A 19,850-nucleotide genomic window follows, 5' to 3' on the forward strand; every position below is an offset into this window, starting at 1 on the left:
ACAAATATAACGTTCTATGCCAATCACAGCTAAACAATTTTTTAAAAAGCTAAACACAGTATTACCACACAATCCAGCAATAACATACCTGGTTACTTACTTAACTGATTTGAAAACACATCCACGCAAAAATGTGCACACAAATGTTTATATCAGTTTATTTCATAATTATTGAAACCTGTAGGTAACCAAGATGCTTTTCATCAAGTGAATGTAAGAAAAACTCTGGTCCATATATACAATAGAATATTACTGAGTAATTCTTTTAAAAAGAGCTAATAAGTCATGAAAAGTCATGGATGAATTTTAAACATGTGTTGCTATTTGAAAGAAGCCAGTCTGAAAAAGCTACACATATTACGATTTTATTTATGTGACAACATGGGAAAAACAAAATTACAGAGATGATAACCATATCAGCGGTTGCCAGAGGTTCAAGTGGGTGAGGAGCATTAATTAAGTGAAACTACTCAGTATGACATGGCAATGGCGAATACAAGATACTAAGTATTTGTTAAACCTATTTAAACTATTCAGCATAAAAAGTGAACCTTAATATACACAATTTTTTTTGAAAAATCATTTAGGAAGTCAGGCGGTTCCAGAATAGAATGCTGATTGTGACCGAAGAACCTCACTATATTACAAATGTGCGAAAAAAACCTCACTGAAAGGGGAAAGAAGAAAGAGGCCAACTGAAGTAACTTTGGAAATGAATGAGTCAGGGAAACCTGGCTCCATTTAGAATGGTAAATTAGAGATAAGCAAGGGGAAGAGTCTAGAATATCCATGTGGCAATGGATTAGAGCCTGAGACAACAGCAGGATCTGGTGTTTAGCTTACTATAGGAATAGATGGTTACACAAAGAAATATTTTATGTGTACATACACAGGTCAGTGCACACACATAAGTATCCTTGCTCTGTCAGTAGAGAGGGCTTAGAAGCAATGATATGCTATTCACCTAGCCTCAGATCTTGCTTCCTAAGAAGTTGATACTACCAACATGTTTTTTTATTTTTAATTATATTTTTGACTTTTTTATTTTAAAATTATATACAGATATGAAAAAAATGAATAACATTTTAAGATAAAATCACTTATAACTACCACCCAGATCATAAAGTAGAATTTTGCAAACCACCCAGAAGCTCCTCCATATAACCCCTCCTCACAAGTTATTTTCCCCCCAAATAAAACCACTATCCTGACATTTATAAAATTACTTCCTTCTGTTTTATTTTTAAAATATATTCTATTATGTATTATGTACATTGTTTATGCTTATTAAAAATATATTTTATCACATACATATTGTTAAATTAATTAAACAAGGAGACCATCAGATCAAAACGACTCGAATGCCAAGGCCTATGAAAGTAGGCAAACCAAAATGCCTAAGTCTGTAAGTGCCTCATGACACTCATAAAATTGAAACCTAAGTACAACCAATCACAACCAACCAGCTATTGAATAATTTCCTTATTTTGCTTCCACCTTTTCTCTATAAAACTCTCACTCCATCACCTATTGATGGATTGCTCTAATTGCTTCCAGTTAAGCAGTGCCCAATTGGAATGGAGTTTTGATCAAATAAATTCTTAAAATTTTTAGTATGTCTCAATTTAACTTTAAATAGTATGTATCCCTATACATCATAGTTTAATCTTGGCCCCCTTTTTAAAAATTTGCTGTGCCTTTTAAGTCTTTTTTAATCTATTGTTCCTCCTTTACCCCTTTCCACCCTTATAATTTATCTATTAAAAAACCTGGGGCATTTGACCTGTAGAATATTCCAGTAGGTTCCCTTAGCAGTTTAGTTCTTTCAAGTTTGTTCCTTCAGCTCCCTCAGTGATCCCATGAGGTCCCTGACAACCCTGCATAAATCCTTTTCTGTTTAAACTGGCTAGAGTGAGTCCAAGTGCCTGTAGCTAAGAACACTGATTACAGTGAGAATAGCATTTTTATTACAAAGTTAATTTCATATATATAATTTTATACTTATGTAAAGTCAAATGTAGGATGAAGATTAAAGTTATCAGTGAGAGAATGCTTATTGAAATTTTTATTACCTTAGGCAAAAACCAAACCCATATCACGAGGAATACTGTTTCATCTCAGTGTGTTAAAGTCGTGTTGACATTTAGATGCCAAATATTTCTAAAGGTGTTTGCCACTTATTAGAACTTCATATAGAAATCTCGGCCAATAGGATTAAAATAAGTAAAGATGTTTGTTAATGTGGATGAAAATTTCCAGACAGAGAAACATGTAATAAGAGACTTGAAGAAAAATTTAGATATATTTCCAACAAAATCCAAATTAGCTCTATCGTTTGAAAATAATATTTAACCTTTAATAGGCATAAACAACATACATAATACTCCCTCTATTAGAGGTAATCATTTATCTTTATATTCAGGTTGAAATTCTTATATAATTTAAATAAAACCAAAACCAAAAGATTCAAAACATGGACAATGTCCTTAACAAAAAGCAAAGTCTGTACGTATGAAATGACTTTAAGTGTAACTACTATTAGATGTAAAGTAGGAACAACCAATCAAGCTTCAGAATTATGACTTGAAGGGAGCCAGGAAACAGCAAGGAAGATTATTTAAAAACATTCACTGTCATTATTCTAATCCAATACCTTTACTGACTATTCTGTAAACATAAAAGAAAAAAATCTGAGGGAAAAAAAAAGCTGGATAATAATTTAATAAACTTACCACATATTTTATATCTTTTCCATTTTACCAGGCAAAGGTCCAGAAGCATAATTACTGTTTTAGTGAAATGTATCTTTGGCATCACCCAGAGTAGTTGAAAGTTCTCCAGGAACAGTGCCTAATAAAAAGATAAGAAAATAGTGCCAAGATATATATAATAGGAATGTATAGGTCATAATATCATGATGACAGAGACATTAGCAGAGATAATGCTAAAAATATATATATTACATACATTATTAATTAACACTAAAAGTGATCTATTCCAAAATACCTTGCTCAAAACAAATAACTATTTGTATCCCAAGTATTTCCTTATTCTGTTATGTTTTACTTAATACCAAAATTCATTTACACACCAACATATGTCTATAAAGCACTAAAAGCCTACAGCAGGAACGGCCAGTGTGTGGCAGGCATGGTACTATTTGTACCAGTCCTATGTTTGTATCAGATATTTCTTTTTTTTTTTTTTTTTTTTTTTTTTGTAATTTTGCTCATTTTATCCATAATACATAGCACAGTGCTTTACACAGAGGTAGTTCTTTCTTTTTTTTTTTTTTTTTTGTGTGTGTGTGTGATTTTTTTTTTATTTTTTTTTAATTTATTTTTTTATTGGTGTTCAATTTACTAACATACAGAATAACACCCAGTGCCCGTCACCCATTCACTCCCACCCCCCGCCCTCCTCCCCTTCTACCACCCCTAGTTCGTTTCCCAGAGTTAGCAGTCTTTATGTTCTGTCTCCCTTTCTGATATTTCCCACACATTTCTTCTCCCTTCCCTTATTTTCCCTTTCACTATTATTTATATTCCCCAAATGAATGAGAACATATAATGTTTGTCCTTCTCCGACTGACTTACTTCACTGAGCATAATACCCTCCAGTTCCATCCACGTTGAAGCAAATGGTGGGTATTTGTCATTTCTAATAGCTGAGTAATATTCCATTGTATACATAAACCACATCTTCTTTATCCATTCATCTTTCGTTGGACACCGAGGCTCCTTCCACAGTTTGGCTATCGTGGCCATTGCTGCTAGAAACATCGGGGTGCAGGTGTCCCGGCGTTTCATTGCATTTGTATCTTTGGGGTAAATCCCCAACAGTGCAATTGCTGGGTCGTAGGGCAGGTCTATTTTTAACTCTTTGAGGAACCTCCACACAGTTTTCCAGAGTGGCTGCACCAGTTCACATTCCCACCAACAGTGTAAGAGGGTTCCCTTTTCTCCGCATCCTCTCCAACATTTGTTGTTTCCTGCCTTGTTAATTTTCCCCATTCTCACTGGTGTGAGGTGGTATCTCATTGTAGTTTTCATTTGTATTTCCCTGATGGCAAGTGATGCAGAGCATTTTCTCATATGCATGTTGGCCATGTCTATGTCTTCCTCTGTGAGATTTCTGTTCATGTCTTTTGCCCATTTCATGATTGGATTGTTTGTTTCTTTGCTGTTGAGTTTAATAAGTTCTTTATAGATCTTGGAAACTAGCCCTTTATCTGATATGTCATTTGCAAATATCTTCTCCCATTCTGTAGGTTGTCTTTGAGTTTTGTTGACTGTATCCTTTGCTGTGCAAAAGCTTCTTATCTTGATGAAGTCCCAATAGTTCATTTTTGCTTTTGTTTCTTTTGCCTTCGTGGATGTATCTTGCAAGAAGTTACTATGGCCGAGTTCAAAAAGGGTGTTGCCTGTGTTCTTCTCTAGGATTTTGATGGAATCTTGTCTCACATTTAGATCTTTCATCCATTTTGAGTTTATCTTTGTGTATGGTGAAAGAGAGTGGTCTAGTTTCATTCTTCTGCATGTGGATGTCCAATTTTCCCAGCACCATTTATTGAAGAGACTGTCTTTCTTCCAATGGATAGTCTTTCCTCCTTTATCGAATATTAGTTGCCCATAAAGTTCAGGGTCCACTTCTGGATTCTCTATTCTGTTCCACTGATCTATGTGTCTGTTTTTGTGCCAGTACCACACTGTCTTGATGACCACAGCTTTGTAGTACAACCTGAAATCTGGCATTGTGATGCCCCCAGATATGGTTTTCTTTTTTAAAATTCCCCTGGCTAATCGGGGTCTTTTCTGATTCCACACAAATCTTAAAATAATTTGTTCTAACTCTCTGAAGAAAGTCCATGGTATTTTGATAGGGATTGCATTAAACGTGTATATTGCCCTGGGTAACATTGACATTTTCACAATATTAATTCTGCCAATCCATGAGCATGGAATATTTTTCCATCTCTTTGTGTCTTCCTCAATTTCTTTCAGAAGTGTTCTATAGTTTTGAGGGTATAGATCCTTTACATCTTTGGTGAGGTTTATTCCTAGGTATCTTATGCTTTTGGGTGCAATTGTAAATGGGATTGACTCCTTAATTTCTCTTTCTTCAGTCTCATTGTTAGTGTATAGAAATGCCACTGACTTCTGGGCATTGATTTTGTATCCTGCCACGCTACCGAATTGCTGTATGAGTTCTAGCAATCTTGGGGTGGAGACTTTTGGGTTTTCTATGTAGAGTATCATGTCATCGGCGAAGAGGGAGAGTTTGACTTCTTCTTTGCCAATTTGAATGCCTTTAATGTCTTTTTGTTGTCTGATTGCTGAGGCTAGGACTTCCAGTACTATGTTGAATAGCAGTGGTGAGAGTGGACATCCCTGTCTTGTTCCTGATCTTAGGGGAAAGGCTCCCAGTGCTTCCCCATTGAGAATGATATTTGCTGTGGGCTTTTCGTAGATGGCTTTTAAGATGTCGAGGAATGTTCCCTCTATCCCTACACTCTGAAGAGTTTTGATCAGGAATGGATGCTGTATTTTGTCAAATGCTTTCTCTGCATCCAATGAGAGGATCATATGGTTCTTGGTTTTTCTCTTGCTGATATGATGAATCACATTGATTGTTTTACGGGTGTTGAACCAGCCTTGTGTCCCAGGGATAAATCCTACTTGGTCATGGTGAATAATTTTCTTAATGTACTGTTGGATCCTATTGGCCAGTATCTTGTTGAGAATTTTTGCATCCATGTTCATCAGGGATATTGGTCTGTAATTCTCCTTTTTGGCGGGGTCTTTGTCTGGCTTTGGAATTAAGGTGATGCTGGCTTCATAGAACGAATTTGGAAGTACTCCATCTCTTTCTATCTTTCCAAACAACTTTAGGAGAATAGGTATGATTTCTTCTTTAAACGTTTGATAAAATTCTCCTGGGAAGCCATCTGGCCCTGGACTCTTGTGTCTTGGGAGGTTTTTGATGACTGCTTCAATTTCCTCCCTGGTTATTGGCCTGTTAAGGTTTTCTATTTCTTCCTGTTCCAGTTTTGGTAGTTTGTGGCTTTCCAGGAACGCGTCCATTTCTTCTAGATTGCTTAATTTATTGGCGTATAGCTGTTCATAATATGTTTTTAAAATCGTTTGTATTTCCTTGGTGTTGGTAGTGATCTCTCCTTTCTCATTCATGATTTTATTAATTTGAGTCTTCTCTCTCTTCTTTTTAATAAGGCTGGCTAATGGTTTATCTATCATATTAATTCTTTCAAAGAACCAACTCCTGGTTCTGTTGATCTGTTCCACAGTTCTTCTGGTCTCGATTTCGTTGAGTTCTGCTCGAATCTTTATTAACTCCCTTCTTCTCTTGGGTGTAGGATCTATTTGCTGTTTTTTCTCTAGCTCCTTTATGTGTAAGGTTAGCTTTTGTATTTGAGTTCTTTCCAGTTTTTGAATGGATGCTTGTATTGCGATGTATTTCCCCCTTAGGACTACTTTTGCTGCATCCCAAAGATTTTGAACGGTTGTATCTTCATTCTCATTAGTTTCCATGAATCTTTTTAATTCTTCCTTAATTTCCTGGTTGACCCTTTTATCTTTTAGCAGGATGGTCCTTAACCTCCATGTGTTTGAGGTCCTTCCAAACTTCTTGTTGTGATTTAGTTCTAATTTCAAGGCATTATGGTCCGAGAATATGCAGGGGACAATCCCAATCTTTTGGTATTGGTTCAGACTCGATTTGGACCCAATATGTGGTCTATTCTGGAGAAAGTTCCATGTGCGCTTGAGAAGAATGTGTATTCAGTTGAGTTTGGATGTAAAGTTCTGTAGATATCTGTGAAATCCATCTGGTCCAGTGTATCATTTAAAGCTCTCGTTTCTTTGGAGATGTTTTGCTTAGAAGACCTATCGAGTATAGAAAGAGCTAGATTGAAGTCACCAAGTATAAGTGTATTATTATCTAAGTATTTCTTCACTTTGGTTAATAATTGATTTATATATTTGGCAGCTCCCACATTCGGAGCATATATATTGAGGATTGTTAAGTCCTCTTGTTGAATAGATCCTTTAAGTATGATATAGTGTCCCTCTTCATCTCTCACTACAGTCTTTGGGGTAAATTTTAGTTTATCTGATATAAGGATGGCTACCCCTGCTTTCTTTTGAGGACCATTCGAATGGTAAATGGTTCTCCAACCTTTTATTTTCAGGCTGTTGGTGTCCTTCTGTCTAAAATGAGTCTCTTGTAGACAGCAAATAGATGGGTCCTGCTTTTTTATCCAGTCTGAAACCCTGCGCCTTTTGATGGGGTCATTAAGCCCGTTCACATTCAGAGTTACTATTGAGAGATATGAGTTTAGTGTCATCATGATATCTATTCAGTCTTTGTTTTTGTGGACTGTTCCACTGAACTTCTTCTTAAAGGGGAATTTTAAGAGTCCCCCTTAAAATTTCTTGCAGAGCTGGTTTGGAGGTCACATATTCTTTTAGTTGCTGCCTGTCTTGGAAGCTCTTTATCTCTCCTTCCATTTTGAATGAGAGCCTTGCTGGATAAAGTATTCTTGGTTGCATGTTCTTCTCATTTAGGACCCTGAATATATCCTGCCAGCCCTTTCTGGCCTGCCAGGTCTCTGTGGAGAGGTCTGCTGTTACCCTAATACTCCTCCCCATAAAAGTCAGGGATTTCTTGTCTCTTGCTGCTTTAAGGATCTTCTCCTTATCTTTGGAATTTGCAAGCTTCACAATTAAATGTCGAGGTGTTGAACGGTTTTTATTGATTTTAGGGGGGGATCTCTCTATTTCCTGGATCTGAATGCCTGTTTCCCTTCCCAGATTAGGAAAGTTTTCAGCTAGAATTTGTTCAAATACATATTCTGGCCCTCTGTCCCTTTCGGCGCCCTCGGGAACCCCAATTAAACGTAGGTTTTTCTTCCTCAGGCTGTCGTTTATTTCCCTTAATCTATCTTCATGGTCTTTTAATTGTTTGTCTCTTTTTTCCTCAGTTTCCCTCTTTGCTATCAACTTGTCTTCTATGTCACTCACTCGTTCTTCCACCTCGTTAACCCTCGTCGTTAGGACTTCTAGTTTGGATTGCATCTCAATTGATTTTTAATTTCTGCCTGATTAGCTCTAAATTCTGCAGTCATGAAGTCTCTTGAGTCCTTTATACTTTTTTCTAGAGCCACCAGTAGCTGTATAATAGTGCTTCTGAATTGGCTTTCTGACATTGAATTGTAATCCAGATTTTGTAACTCTGTGGGAGAGAGGACTGTTTCTGATTCTTTCTTTTGAGGTGAGGTTTTCCTTCTAGTCATTTTGCTCAGTGCAGAGTGGCCAAAAGCAAGTTGTATTGGGAAAAAGAGAAAAAGAGAGGAGAGAAAGAAGGAAAGAAAAGAGAAAGAGAAAAAAAAGGGAAGAAAAGAAAAAAAACGAGAAAAAAGAAAAAAAAAAGAAGAAAAAGAGAACGAAAAAGAAAGGAGAAAATAGGGGGTGGGTGAAGGAAACAAATCAAAAAGCAAAACAAAACAAAAACAAAAAAAAAAAAAAAAAAAAAAAAAGAACCACAGGGGAGTATCTTCTGATTCTGTGTACGTTAAGTCCCTTGGCTTCTCCTGGAAGTTGTCAGTCTAGCTGGTGTTCTGGGGGAGGGGCCTGTTGTGCTGATTTTCAGGTGTTAGCAGTTGGGGGAGCTGCTGTGCCCCTGCCTGGTGCAGGGCTCAGTGGGGGTTGTTTACCCCGTGAGGCCGCAGGAGGAACAGCCCCAGTGGCGGGGCAGCTCTGGAAACCTGGATTCAGCTCCGGCAGGAACTCCGTCTGCAGGGCCTGGAGGCTCCGGGGCGGGGCCGCTGCTCTGCTCAGCTGGGGCAGGAGCGTCCTCGCTGTCCTGGGCCCTCCCGGCCTCTGCCTGTCCCGGGGGAGGCCGGATCCTGGGCTGTGTCCCGGCGCCCTGGGCTCCGAGGCCTGCGCTGGTGGATTCGCGCTCCCGGGCCGCGCAGCCCCCTCCGCGGAGCCGCCGCCCGAGCCTCCCGAGCTGCTCCTGGAACCGCGCAGCCCCCTCCGCACGGAGCCTCTTCCTCTGCCCGAGCCCCTCCGAGCTGCTCCCACCCCGCAGCCCCCTCCGCGGAGCCGCCCCCGAGCCCCCCGAGCTGCTCCGGGTCCCGCGGTGCGCGCTGCAGCCCTTAGGTAGCTCGGCGCACTCTCCCGAGGCGCAGGTGTCTGTTACTGTCCCGGGAGCCCGAGGGCATCCCCGCCCTCCTGGGTCCTGCTCTAACTCCCTGCGAGGCCTTTCCGCCCGGGAAGGTCGGTGCAGCTCCTGCGTCTCCGGGACGGGGCTCTCCTGTCCTGGGGACACTCGCCCCGGCCTCAGCCCGGCTCCTCGCGGGCCCCTCCCCCTTGGAGGCCTTTGTTCCTTTATTTCTTTTTCCCCGTCTTCCTACCTTGATAGATGCGCGAACTCTTCTCACTGTAGCATTCCAGCTGGTCTCTCTTTAAATCTCAGGCCGAATTCATAGATTTTCAGGATAATTTGAAGGTTTTCTAGGTAGTTTGGTGGAGACGGTGATTTGGAGACCCTACTCTTCCGCCGTCTTGCTCCTCTGTATCAGATATTTCTAATTGATGACAATATACTCTTTCCTGAGGACCTGGGCAAAGACTCGGATTCTTTCTTAACTTAGTGTTCCAGATAGCTACTATTAAAAGAACAAACACAGGTGATCCATGAGATAAAATATATTTGCCCTCCCTGGTCTGGAGTAAATAGGTAAGGAAAAAAGCTTGTATTATTCAGTAAAAGATAAGTCAAGAAACAGCCAGTAATAAATAAGAATATGCATCATTGATAATTTCTAAGAATAATGCTTTATAATGGGAAAAGTTTTTAACTTAGATGTGAAAAGTCATTTCTTCAAGTGGTATGATAGTCAAATGATTTCAGTCCCTTGTCTTTCAAACCATATTGTCTAATCTTCTATACTACAGAGTGCTTATATCCATACTTATAAAAGGGATATTCCATAGAAAGTAATATACTTTGAATATCCTTTACGATGCATGTTTCCAAAGAGAGCACATATATGAAATAGACTAACCATGTTGCATCAAATTTTGATATGTAAATGTATGCTTCTTTGGAAACAAAAAATCAACTTAAAAGATTATTGAACTTCTACTATTGGCAACAGAACTAAAGAAATTACTGTGTAGTGATTCAAAATATGTGCTCTGGAATCTTAACGCTTGGAGTCAAGTCCTGGCCCCACCTCTCACTAGCTGTGTGGTCCTGGGCAAGCAACTTCTCTAAAGTGTGAGTTTCCCCAACTATAAAATAGGGTAATAGGGGATCCCTGGGTGGCTCAGTGGTTTGGCACCTGCCTTCCACCCAGGGCGTGATCCTGGAGTCCTGGGATCGAGTCCCACATCGGGCTCCCTGCATGGAGCCTGCTTCTCCCTCTGCCTGTGTCTCTACCTCTGTGTGTGTGTGTGTGTGTGTGTGTGTGTGTGTCTTATGAATAAATAAATAAAATCTTTAAAAAAAAGTAAGGTAGGGGATCCCTGGGTGGCTCAGCGGTTTAGCACCTGCCCTCGGCCCAGGGCATGATCCTGGAGTCCCGGGATTGAGTCCCATGTCAGGTTCCCTGCATGCAGCCTGCTTCTCCCTCTGCCTGTGTCTCTGCCTCTCTCTCTGTGTGTGTCTATCATGAATAAATAAAGAAAATCTTTTTTAAAAAATAGGGTAAATACATTACCTATGTCACTGTAAGATGTATAAGCTAAAGAAATACAATATTGCAGCACAAACTACAGCATCTACCTCTAGTAACACTCAACAATATCACTATTATGTTGTTCTTGTTATTATTATAAAAGTTACTATTATTATTATACAAAGACCAATAGGATTCATGATATTCAACTCTTGCTTCAAGAGTCTGGGAGCATGAGTAGGAGGAGTTTGGGAGGTGAAAGGAAGAAATAGAATACATCTCATAGAATAATACTGGTATAATACATAACAGAATAATATTGGAACATTGATACAAAAATTGTTATATCGATTCCACCTGAATTGTTGGAATACAAGAAAATAGGTAAAAGGATTAAGAAAGGCCTCACTGAGAAGATATAATTTGAGAAAAATCTGGAAAAATAGATGTACATGATTTTAGCAAATAGAAGGATCAACATGAGTAGAACCAGAAAGAAAGCAGAGGATATGTTTGGAGAGTAATGAGCCAAGATAATAGTAGCAAGCAGGGAAAAATGTAGAAAAATAATTTAAAAGACACACTGAGGGGCAGCCCAGGTGGCTCAGTGATTTAGCGCCACCTTCAGCCCAGGGTGTGATCCTGGAGACCTGGGATGGAGTCCCACATTGGGCTCCCTGCATGGAGCCTGCCTCTCCCTCTGCCTGTGTCTCTGCCTCTCTCTCTCTGTGTCTCTCATGAATAATAAATAAAATCTTAAAAAAAAAAAAAAAGACACTGAGCCATATTTTGAAGGGCCAAGAATGCTGTGCTAAAAGACTGAATTTTGTATTGAAGTATAATCAACATACAATGTTTTATTAGCTTCAGGCATACAATATATTGGTTAAATAATTCTATACATTACTGTAATGTCATTACAATATCATTGACTATATTCCCCACCCTGTACTTTTAATCTCCATAGAAATTAATTTAGAAACTCAGCATGTAATCTGGACCTAGAAATCTGGTGTAATACTAAGCCAAAATCGAGTGCCTTTGTGAGGCAATGATGTCTCCATCCCCAAAACTTAAGAGGTCAGTCAAGCATATTTTATTATTTCTTTACTTCAAATTATTTTTTTAAATATTATTTTAATTAACATTTTAGAATTACAGAGAAAGTCTTCTTTCTAATAAATCTAATGTATTTCAGGATTTTCACAATAATACTCAAACCTGCTTTAATTCTCTCTAACCAATAAATACAAGCTATGTAAAAAAAGTTCTCCAAAACTGATATTTTAAGCATATTAACAATACCTGGATAATAGCCCATATTAATAGAAACATCTTAAATATAAAAAGATGATCTCCAAATAATTACTTACTTATTATAAAAGTTATTATTGAGCTTTAAATCCTATATTTAGCTAAAAAGCGGTAGGTTTGGTTTTATAACAACTAGAAAATGTGTGTAAAAACTTCTCTCCAAACAAGGTTATCTATTTAAGGAAACAAGATACACATGTTTTACAAAAATAAAATAAACAAGATACACATGTTTTACAAAAATAAAATACCACATTAAGCGGCAAAATAAAGACAAAAGTAGAAGAAGCTAACTTTTTTTGAGAGCTACAAAATATATATCTTATAGCTCATCGAATCCACCCAGCAGGCCTGGTTTTGCAAGTAGAAGTTACCAATAATCCTTGCTCTTGCTAGCACAGAAGGCTGAGACTGGGCTATAGAGCTAGAAGTTCAAATGCTAGTGCTGCCCCTTACAGGCTTTGTGATCTTAGATGATTAAGCCTCTAAGTCTCTCTCTTCATCCATTAAACCAGGAAAGTAACAGCACTTAATACTCAGAGATGTTGTGAAGGAAACCAAGGAAGTACATGTGAAATAATAATGCCCTATGAGAGCATTTATACAAAGTGCTCTCTAAGGAATCCTAGTCCTAAAAAATTGCCTTGACCAGAAAAGTTCTATAGTCTTATATAGACTGATGCTTGAAAAATCCTATATATATAATTTCTACATAAACTATTCTATCATTTGATAGATAATCTCCCAAAACTCACAAGTAGAGAAAAATAGAAATAGATGTACGATATTTAATAAAAGTAGGAGATATCTTCAAACCCAAAATACAATATAAGAAGAAAGTAGACAGTCTAGTAATTCATTTAACAAAATGGTGGCTGTTATATCTCAGAGATTTCCAAAGGTAATAATTGGAAGAGTTTGCTCCACAGATCATGATTATGTTCATGGTTCACCTCACTCAGAGGCGACAGGATTAAATAAGGTGGGGAGGGGTGAATGAAAACAGGAAGATTGGTGGAAAGTCTAAAAAGGAACAGTTAAGTATGGAGGCCCCTACCATTACCTCCGTATCTCTAAGTGAGTAAGTGTAACACCAGCACCGACCACCCTGAGAAACCAGCCTTTTCTGTATCTGTTGAATCAGAGAGGCTAGATTCTGAGACACCAGGCACCATGGTGGATAGAAGGGCCGGGGAGCAAACATGTTGAAAATGGGGTTGCAATATACTACAAATCTCTGAAACAGGAAAAACTGAAATAGCATATTCAAGTTTAAATAAATTTCTCAAGATAATAAACTGAGAACAGTATGAGTACATAATTTTAAAGCATAGAGGTAAATATTTTAAAATAGCTAAGAGTTGAAAGTGTTGCCAACAGGGATTAAAAGAGATGCAACAGAGGACTGCATTTTTAGTTGTACTCCTTTTAACACTATTAGACTTTATTAAGTATCATGCATGTATTTTTTTTTATTTAGAAAGTATTTAAAGATAGGGGGAGATCACAGGAGTCCCCAATCATGTCCTTACTCTCTAGCCTTCGACATTAAAAATTTGATAAAGTGCACTTTCATTTTCTTTCTTTTTTTTAATTGAAGTATAATTGACATATAACATTCTATTACTTTCAGGTGTACGACATAATGATTTGGTATCTGCATATATTGTGAAATGATCACCACAGTAAGTCTAGTTAACATCCATCACCATACGTAGTATAAAAAAAATTTTTTGCGTATGTGATGATGACTTCTAAGAACTACTATCTTAGCAACTTTCAAATATACAATACAGTATTATTAACTATAGTCACCATACTGTACTTTATACCTTCATGACTTATTTATTTTATAACTGGAATTTCATACTTTTTGATCCCCTTTATGCCTTTCACCCACCCCACACTGTTCCACCTCTGGCAACCACCAACCTGTTCTCTGTATCTATGAGCTTGGTTTTTGTACTTGTTTGTTTTGTTTAAATCCCACATACAGCACTTTTATTTTTTTAAGTGGCCCATGAGCACTTTAAGTGACTTCAAATTTAAAATCAGAAAAATACAAACTATGTTAAATATCACTGAACTCCTTAATTATGGCTGGTTTTTGAATACCCACATGTTGCACATTTTACCTACCCACTGTCCAAGTGATGGGCATTCAGGTTTATCTATCTCTACCCGGATAAGAAACATCCAGGGTCCTTCCAACTCAACTCATGAACATCTCTACAAAGAAAATCCCCATGCATGTCCCCTCAATTCCCCTTAGATATATCCTCAGAAGTAATATGGTGGTTTTGCACTTACACTTCCTATGAATTAGTCATGCTACATTGTTCTCTAATAACACCAGGAGTACAATAGAGTTCTTATGCCTTTATGTCCCAGTTGCTAGTATCCATCTTTCTAACGTTTGCTAGTCTGGTGATTTAAAGTCATAGCTCAATGTTGCTTTAATTAGCATTTCTTATATTACTCATTTTCTGTACCATCTTGTCACAGCCTCCTAGTTTTCTAAGTTTGCTCTTCTCCAAATTTTGTGTTAATCTACTTTATCTTTTTTTCTAAGAGTGTATTTTTCTAGTTGATTTGCAAGAGACATTTGCATATTTTCAATATGAAACCCTGGTTATTATTGGATTTTGTAAATATCTTTCCACTTCTCATCAGTTAATTGTCCAAAGAATCACTAAGGAATTATATGCAGCAGCTAGAAGCTACATTAGATGTACAAGTAACAATATGAACAAAAAGAAGACTCAGTTTTAAAAGAAATAGAATGAAAAATATAAGATAATATACTTACATTAATTAAGAATATATGGATATAAAACAATATGCTTTTGGAGGAACATATTCAAAGTAAAATATATATATTAAAGACATTTAAATAGTTTTCAAAGAGGAGAAAATGAAAGTGCAGTATGAGAGAAAAAAGAGAAAGGAAAGAGAGAGGAAGTGTTGTAAGGACCAATGAAAAAAGTAAGCCATGGACTGAAAAATACAGTTAGCTTAATTAATTTAATTAACTTAAATTTCTAAACAAAGTTGACCCATATAAAATGAAATCCAGAAATTTGATCAAAAGCTACATCAGGGGGCACCTGAGTGGCTCAGTCATTTAAGCGTCTGTCTCCAGCTCAGGTCATGATCCCAGAGTCTGGAGATGGAGCCCTAATCCCCGAGGGTATTATGCTGGGGCTGCCTGCTCAGCAGGGAGTCTGCTTCTCCTTCTCCCTCTGGTCCTCCCCCTCTCATGCTCTCTCGCTCACTTGCTCGCTCACTCTCTCAAATAAGTAAAATATTTAAAATTTAAAAAAAAAGTCACATCAGTACAAAGGACCAACTCTACCTTAGGATACTTACAGATAAAAATGAAGATCCATAATTACTATAATCAGAATTGAACATTTATTTTCAAATAGATTTTTTATCACTATATGAACACAGATTTCCTTTAAGTGAGTTTTTTAGATTTTTTTCCTTTGTTCAAGGATTTTGAAGAACTATATAATAATTGAATTAGTAGTTCTTAATCCTCTAAGCTTGAAGGACTGGTGAAATTCCACAATTAAATACTTACATGTCTGACGAAGTGTTGCAGACATTTTATTTCATCACATAAGTATATCTTATTAAATCAATGCCAACCACCACCTATTATTACTGTAATTTCTAAATAACAGGACTATGGAAATTTATAGCATTAAGAGAGTATAAACTCAAAATAAAGAATACTTCTTAAATCAAGCACATTCAGATTTTATGCAAAATATACATTATCCTTATTTTTCTCTCTGCATTATGAACTAGTGAAAATATATTATGGTAGGATGACAATTAGGAAACACTGAGCTAGAAAATATCAATACAATCAAACACTCCAGGAATGTAATTCTACATTATAGTCAGAGAAAGAAGGAAGATATAGCTTGCCTCTGTATTAAGGATTATGCAAAATCCAAAGTATATGCCAAAAACAAATGCTATATCTATCACTAATAATTAAGCAAAATAATCATTAACTTGAATATGTTAGAAAGCAATATAAAGTAAATTGAAATAAAATGAATTGAAATTAATATCTTAATATTTGATCTTCAAAAAATTATTCTGAAATGAAACTTGTCAATATTCTGCTATTCCGCTAAATTGTTCTTTAAAAATGCCAGCAAAATTTCTAGAAAATAGGGCTTTGGGTGTGGGGCCACAGCACACAGAATGTCCAGGACCCAGCTAGCTGAGATGCATACTGCGCTGCACCAGGCTGGGCTGGTGTTTGCACTGTCTGTGGATTGCTGTGTTCCAAAATGAGTAGTTGAGCCAGACTGTCAAGTACTACACCCTGGAAGAGATCTAGAAGCACAACCATAGCAAAAGCACTTGGCTGATCCATACCAATCCAAAATGTACGATTTGACCAAGCTTTTGGAGGAGCATCCTGGCGGGAAGAAGTCTTAAGGGAACAAACTGGAGGGGATGCTACTGAAAACTCTGAGTATGTCGGGCTTCTACAGACACTAGAGAAATGTCCAAAATATAAGTCACTCATCTGGATAGCAGATCGAAGATAAGCAAGCCTTTGGAAACTCTCATTACTGCTGTTGATTCTAATTCCAGGTGGTGGACCAATTGGGTGATCCCAGCCATCTCAGCACCGGTGGTTGCACTGATGTATCCCCTCTACACTGTCCAAGACAAACACATTCTTAGAAGCCAATGAAAGAAAAGACTGCTTTGGACCAGGGAGAAAGAAGCCAATGTTAACTGTTTCAACGGACAGAAGGAAACGGTCACCTGAAAAATAATTTTAATATTTTTTAAAATTGTGAAACATTCCTTACTATTTAATTCTTTAAAAATTACTTTTGTTGTTAAAGTGAATTGCTGGGAAAAATGCAGCTGTACCACTTATGAAAAAGTCTGTCAGATGGTGCCTAGATGGTACCTAGAATTTATAGTCTTTAACCCCTAGTTATTGACTCATTGGCATAGCCAGATGCAAAGTTTACCAAATGTCAGGCCTTTATAAAATGTGTTAATTCCTGTTTAGTTTCCATGATTATATATAGTTAAAAAAATAACCCTATGTATAACAACCTTAGGTTTTTAGTCACACAAATAGGTGTATGACTATATACATAATAGGCCAAACTTTGGTGTTTATATTTATGTACCTTCGCTAAATGAATATCACAGAAAGTAAATTAAGTTTGTAAAATCATATAGAGTAGAAACCAACTTCTAGGTATTGCCATAAACAATTGTTTCTTATACATAATGGAGAGAACTAGAAGTATGACTTTACTAATATTTTGTACCTTCAATTTTTTTAAAGATTGATTGATTGATTGATTCATGAGAGATTTTAGAATTTAGAATTAAGATTAGCCTTGCCTATGTAGATATATTCTAAAGACAAATATTATAAATAAAAGCATTTAAAAAAAGTTCACAATACCTGATGTTATCAAATTATGCAGATACAGAAAGTGTCTTGGCCTTCTTTGTGGGCAAAATTAAAGTGGTTGAAAACTTCTATGCTATGCAGTGCTCATGCGTGATATAAAACACACTCTCAACATTTCAAACTTTTATCTTCCTTCTTTTAAGCAGTTTATGGAATTCCCCATCTTTCTTTCCTGGGGATAAACAAAACCTCTTTGCTTCTCTATTTCTTTACTCAGCATACAATGAACTACACTTATTCTTTCTAATGTGTAGGATGGATATTTTTAAAATAATGTTCTGTTTAACACCTGTTCAATTTTATGGATACTGCACATCTAAGGTACTGTATACCTTATAGAAAGCATATTCTGTATCTACTTAGGTGGTTTTTATATTAATATATATATATATATATATATAGTATTAACAGACTCTTCATCATCAATTATGAGGATTTTGATTTTACTATTTTGCCAAAAAGAAAAAGAAAAAAAGAGAGAGACACACACACAGAAAGAGAGAGAGAGGCAGAGACACAGGCAGAGGGAGAATCAGGCTCCATGAAGGGAGCCCAATGTGGAACTTGATCCCGGGTCTCCAGAGCCAGGCCCTGGGCAGAAAGTGGCGCTAAACTGCTAAGCCACCCGGGCTGCCCTGGACCTTCAATTTTTATTTAAATTCTAGTTAGTTAATATATAGTGTGATGCTGGTTTCAGGAGTAGCATTTAATAATTCATTACTTTCATATAGGACTCAGTGCTCAACACAAGTGCCCTTTTTAATATCCATCACCCACGTAGCCCAACTCCTGCCCACATCCCTCCCTCAATCCTCAGTTTGTTCTTTATAGTTAAAAGTCTCTTATAGTTTACTTGCCTCTCTTTTTTCCCCTTCCCCTATGTTGATCTTTTTGTTTCTTGAATCCCACAAATGCATGAAATCATACATGAAATTTTAATTTCCTTTGACTTATGAAAACAATTTTAATACATGTATTTTTCCTTTTTCCCTACATTAAAACCAAACCAAAAAGACCTCTTCTGTTCTTTCTACTCCTGAACTCTTAGAATATGCCTTTTTGTTCATCAACTTTTTTTGGCGTTCTATCACTACATCATTTACTTATTATAGGTATGATATTTTAGAAATATGTCTGGCTTTTAAAATGCATTTTTAAAAATCTCTAGAAAATGGAATGATAAGGTTAATCATCTTTTAAATTCTGAGTGATCAATGATAGCTTGACAATATTAAAATCTTCTAGCCGGCTAATTCTTAGACTAAATTGACCATTTACTTTGTGCTTTAATTTATTGATGATGATAAATCCCACTGAGAGATTAATCTACTTAATTTCCATTTTGTCTTAAGTAAAAATGAGCTAGATATTCCCCCATTGAAGTCAAAAGGAAAAAAAGTCATTTAAATGGTACTCACAGGTTTTCTGTTTTTTAAAAAACAGTAAATAAATTGTTAAGGCACAAATAATTAATTAAAAACCTTTAAAATGTAAGTCTATTGCTGAAATCTTATTTCTTCTCATAATTATTAAATAATCATTAAGGACAAACTTTATGACAATTTTTTAAGATAGATAGCATATAGATAAACATGATGACAGAGAAAGAAAGAAAGAAAGAAAGAAAGAAAGAAAGAAAGAAAGAAAGAAAGAAAGAAAGAAAAAAGAGAGATACGAATACCTAAGGTATATACATGAATAACAATTTTGTGCAAATATAAATATTGAATTTTGGTCGTTTAAAAATTAGGTTAATGCTTTAAATCACATTCAAAATTTACATGAAAAGCTATTTTTATTAAAGATTTGAGACACCGATAAACTTTCAATTTGTGTTTTAAATGTTCAAAAATTCCATGTAAAAGTGAAGCTGTCAGAAAAAATATGCAATTAAGTGCGATTGTCAACACAGAAGAGAATTTTTCTTCTACTTTGTATCTCAGGTGTCTTCTTATGAAGTTGAATTTTATAGGTGGCCTACATTCTGCAGTCACCCAGTCTGACTTGTCACAATACAGAATAAAAGTGCTATCCTCATATTTGAGTACTTTATATTCAACATTTATAAGATGAAAGAAATAGGCTGCCTAGTATATCTGGCTCAAAAGGAGTGACAACTCAAAGGAAACCTTTTATAAAAATCATGGTATTACATCACTTTGAGTTCCATTTTAACAGGAACTAGTGCCTGGGGCAAAGCTGGCATCCTAGCAAGGAATTCTGAATATACTCTGATCGATATCACATCGTCTCACCTGCAATTGCTTCCCATTTAGCCTTTCTTCATAAATATTTGCCTTCTGTCTATATTCAACATATAACCACAGTAACCAAAACGACATTTGTGAAATCCAAACCAGA

At 36.6% G+C, this 19,850-nt stretch overlaps 1 protein-coding gene, 1 long non-coding RNA gene and 1 pseudogene across 2 annotated transcripts in view; 2 read left to right on the forward strand and 1 right to left on the reverse strand.

Annotated features, from left to right (window-relative positions):
- LOC144292809 (uncharacterized) overlaps positions 1-19,850 on the reverse strand; it is a 481,267-nt gene that overhangs the window by 367,183 nt on the left and 94,234 nt on the right. Inside the window, exon 4 of the mRNA XM_077863666.1 lies at positions 2,733-2,850. Coding sequence (XP_077719792.1) covers positions 2,733-2,850 — 118 coding nt within the window. The remainder of the gene's footprint in view (positions 1-2,732; positions 2,851-19,850) is intronic.
- On the forward strand, positions 623-13,701 carry LOC144292829 (uncharacterized). The gene is made up of 2 exons (XR_013360230.1): positions 623-749; positions 13,650-13,701. It is a non-coding gene; the product is annotated as an uncharacterized LOC144292829 (long non-coding RNA).
- Positions 14,993-16,835, forward strand: LOC144291445 (cytochrome b5 pseudogene; annotated as a pseudogene).

Source organism: Canis aureus, chromosome 2, assembly GCF_053574225.1.
Source record: "Canis aureus isolate CA01 chromosome 2, VMU_Caureus_v.1.0, whole genome shotgun sequence".
NCBI classification, from domain to species: domain Eukaryota; kingdom Metazoa; phylum Chordata; class Mammalia; order Carnivora; family Canidae; genus Canis; species Canis aureus.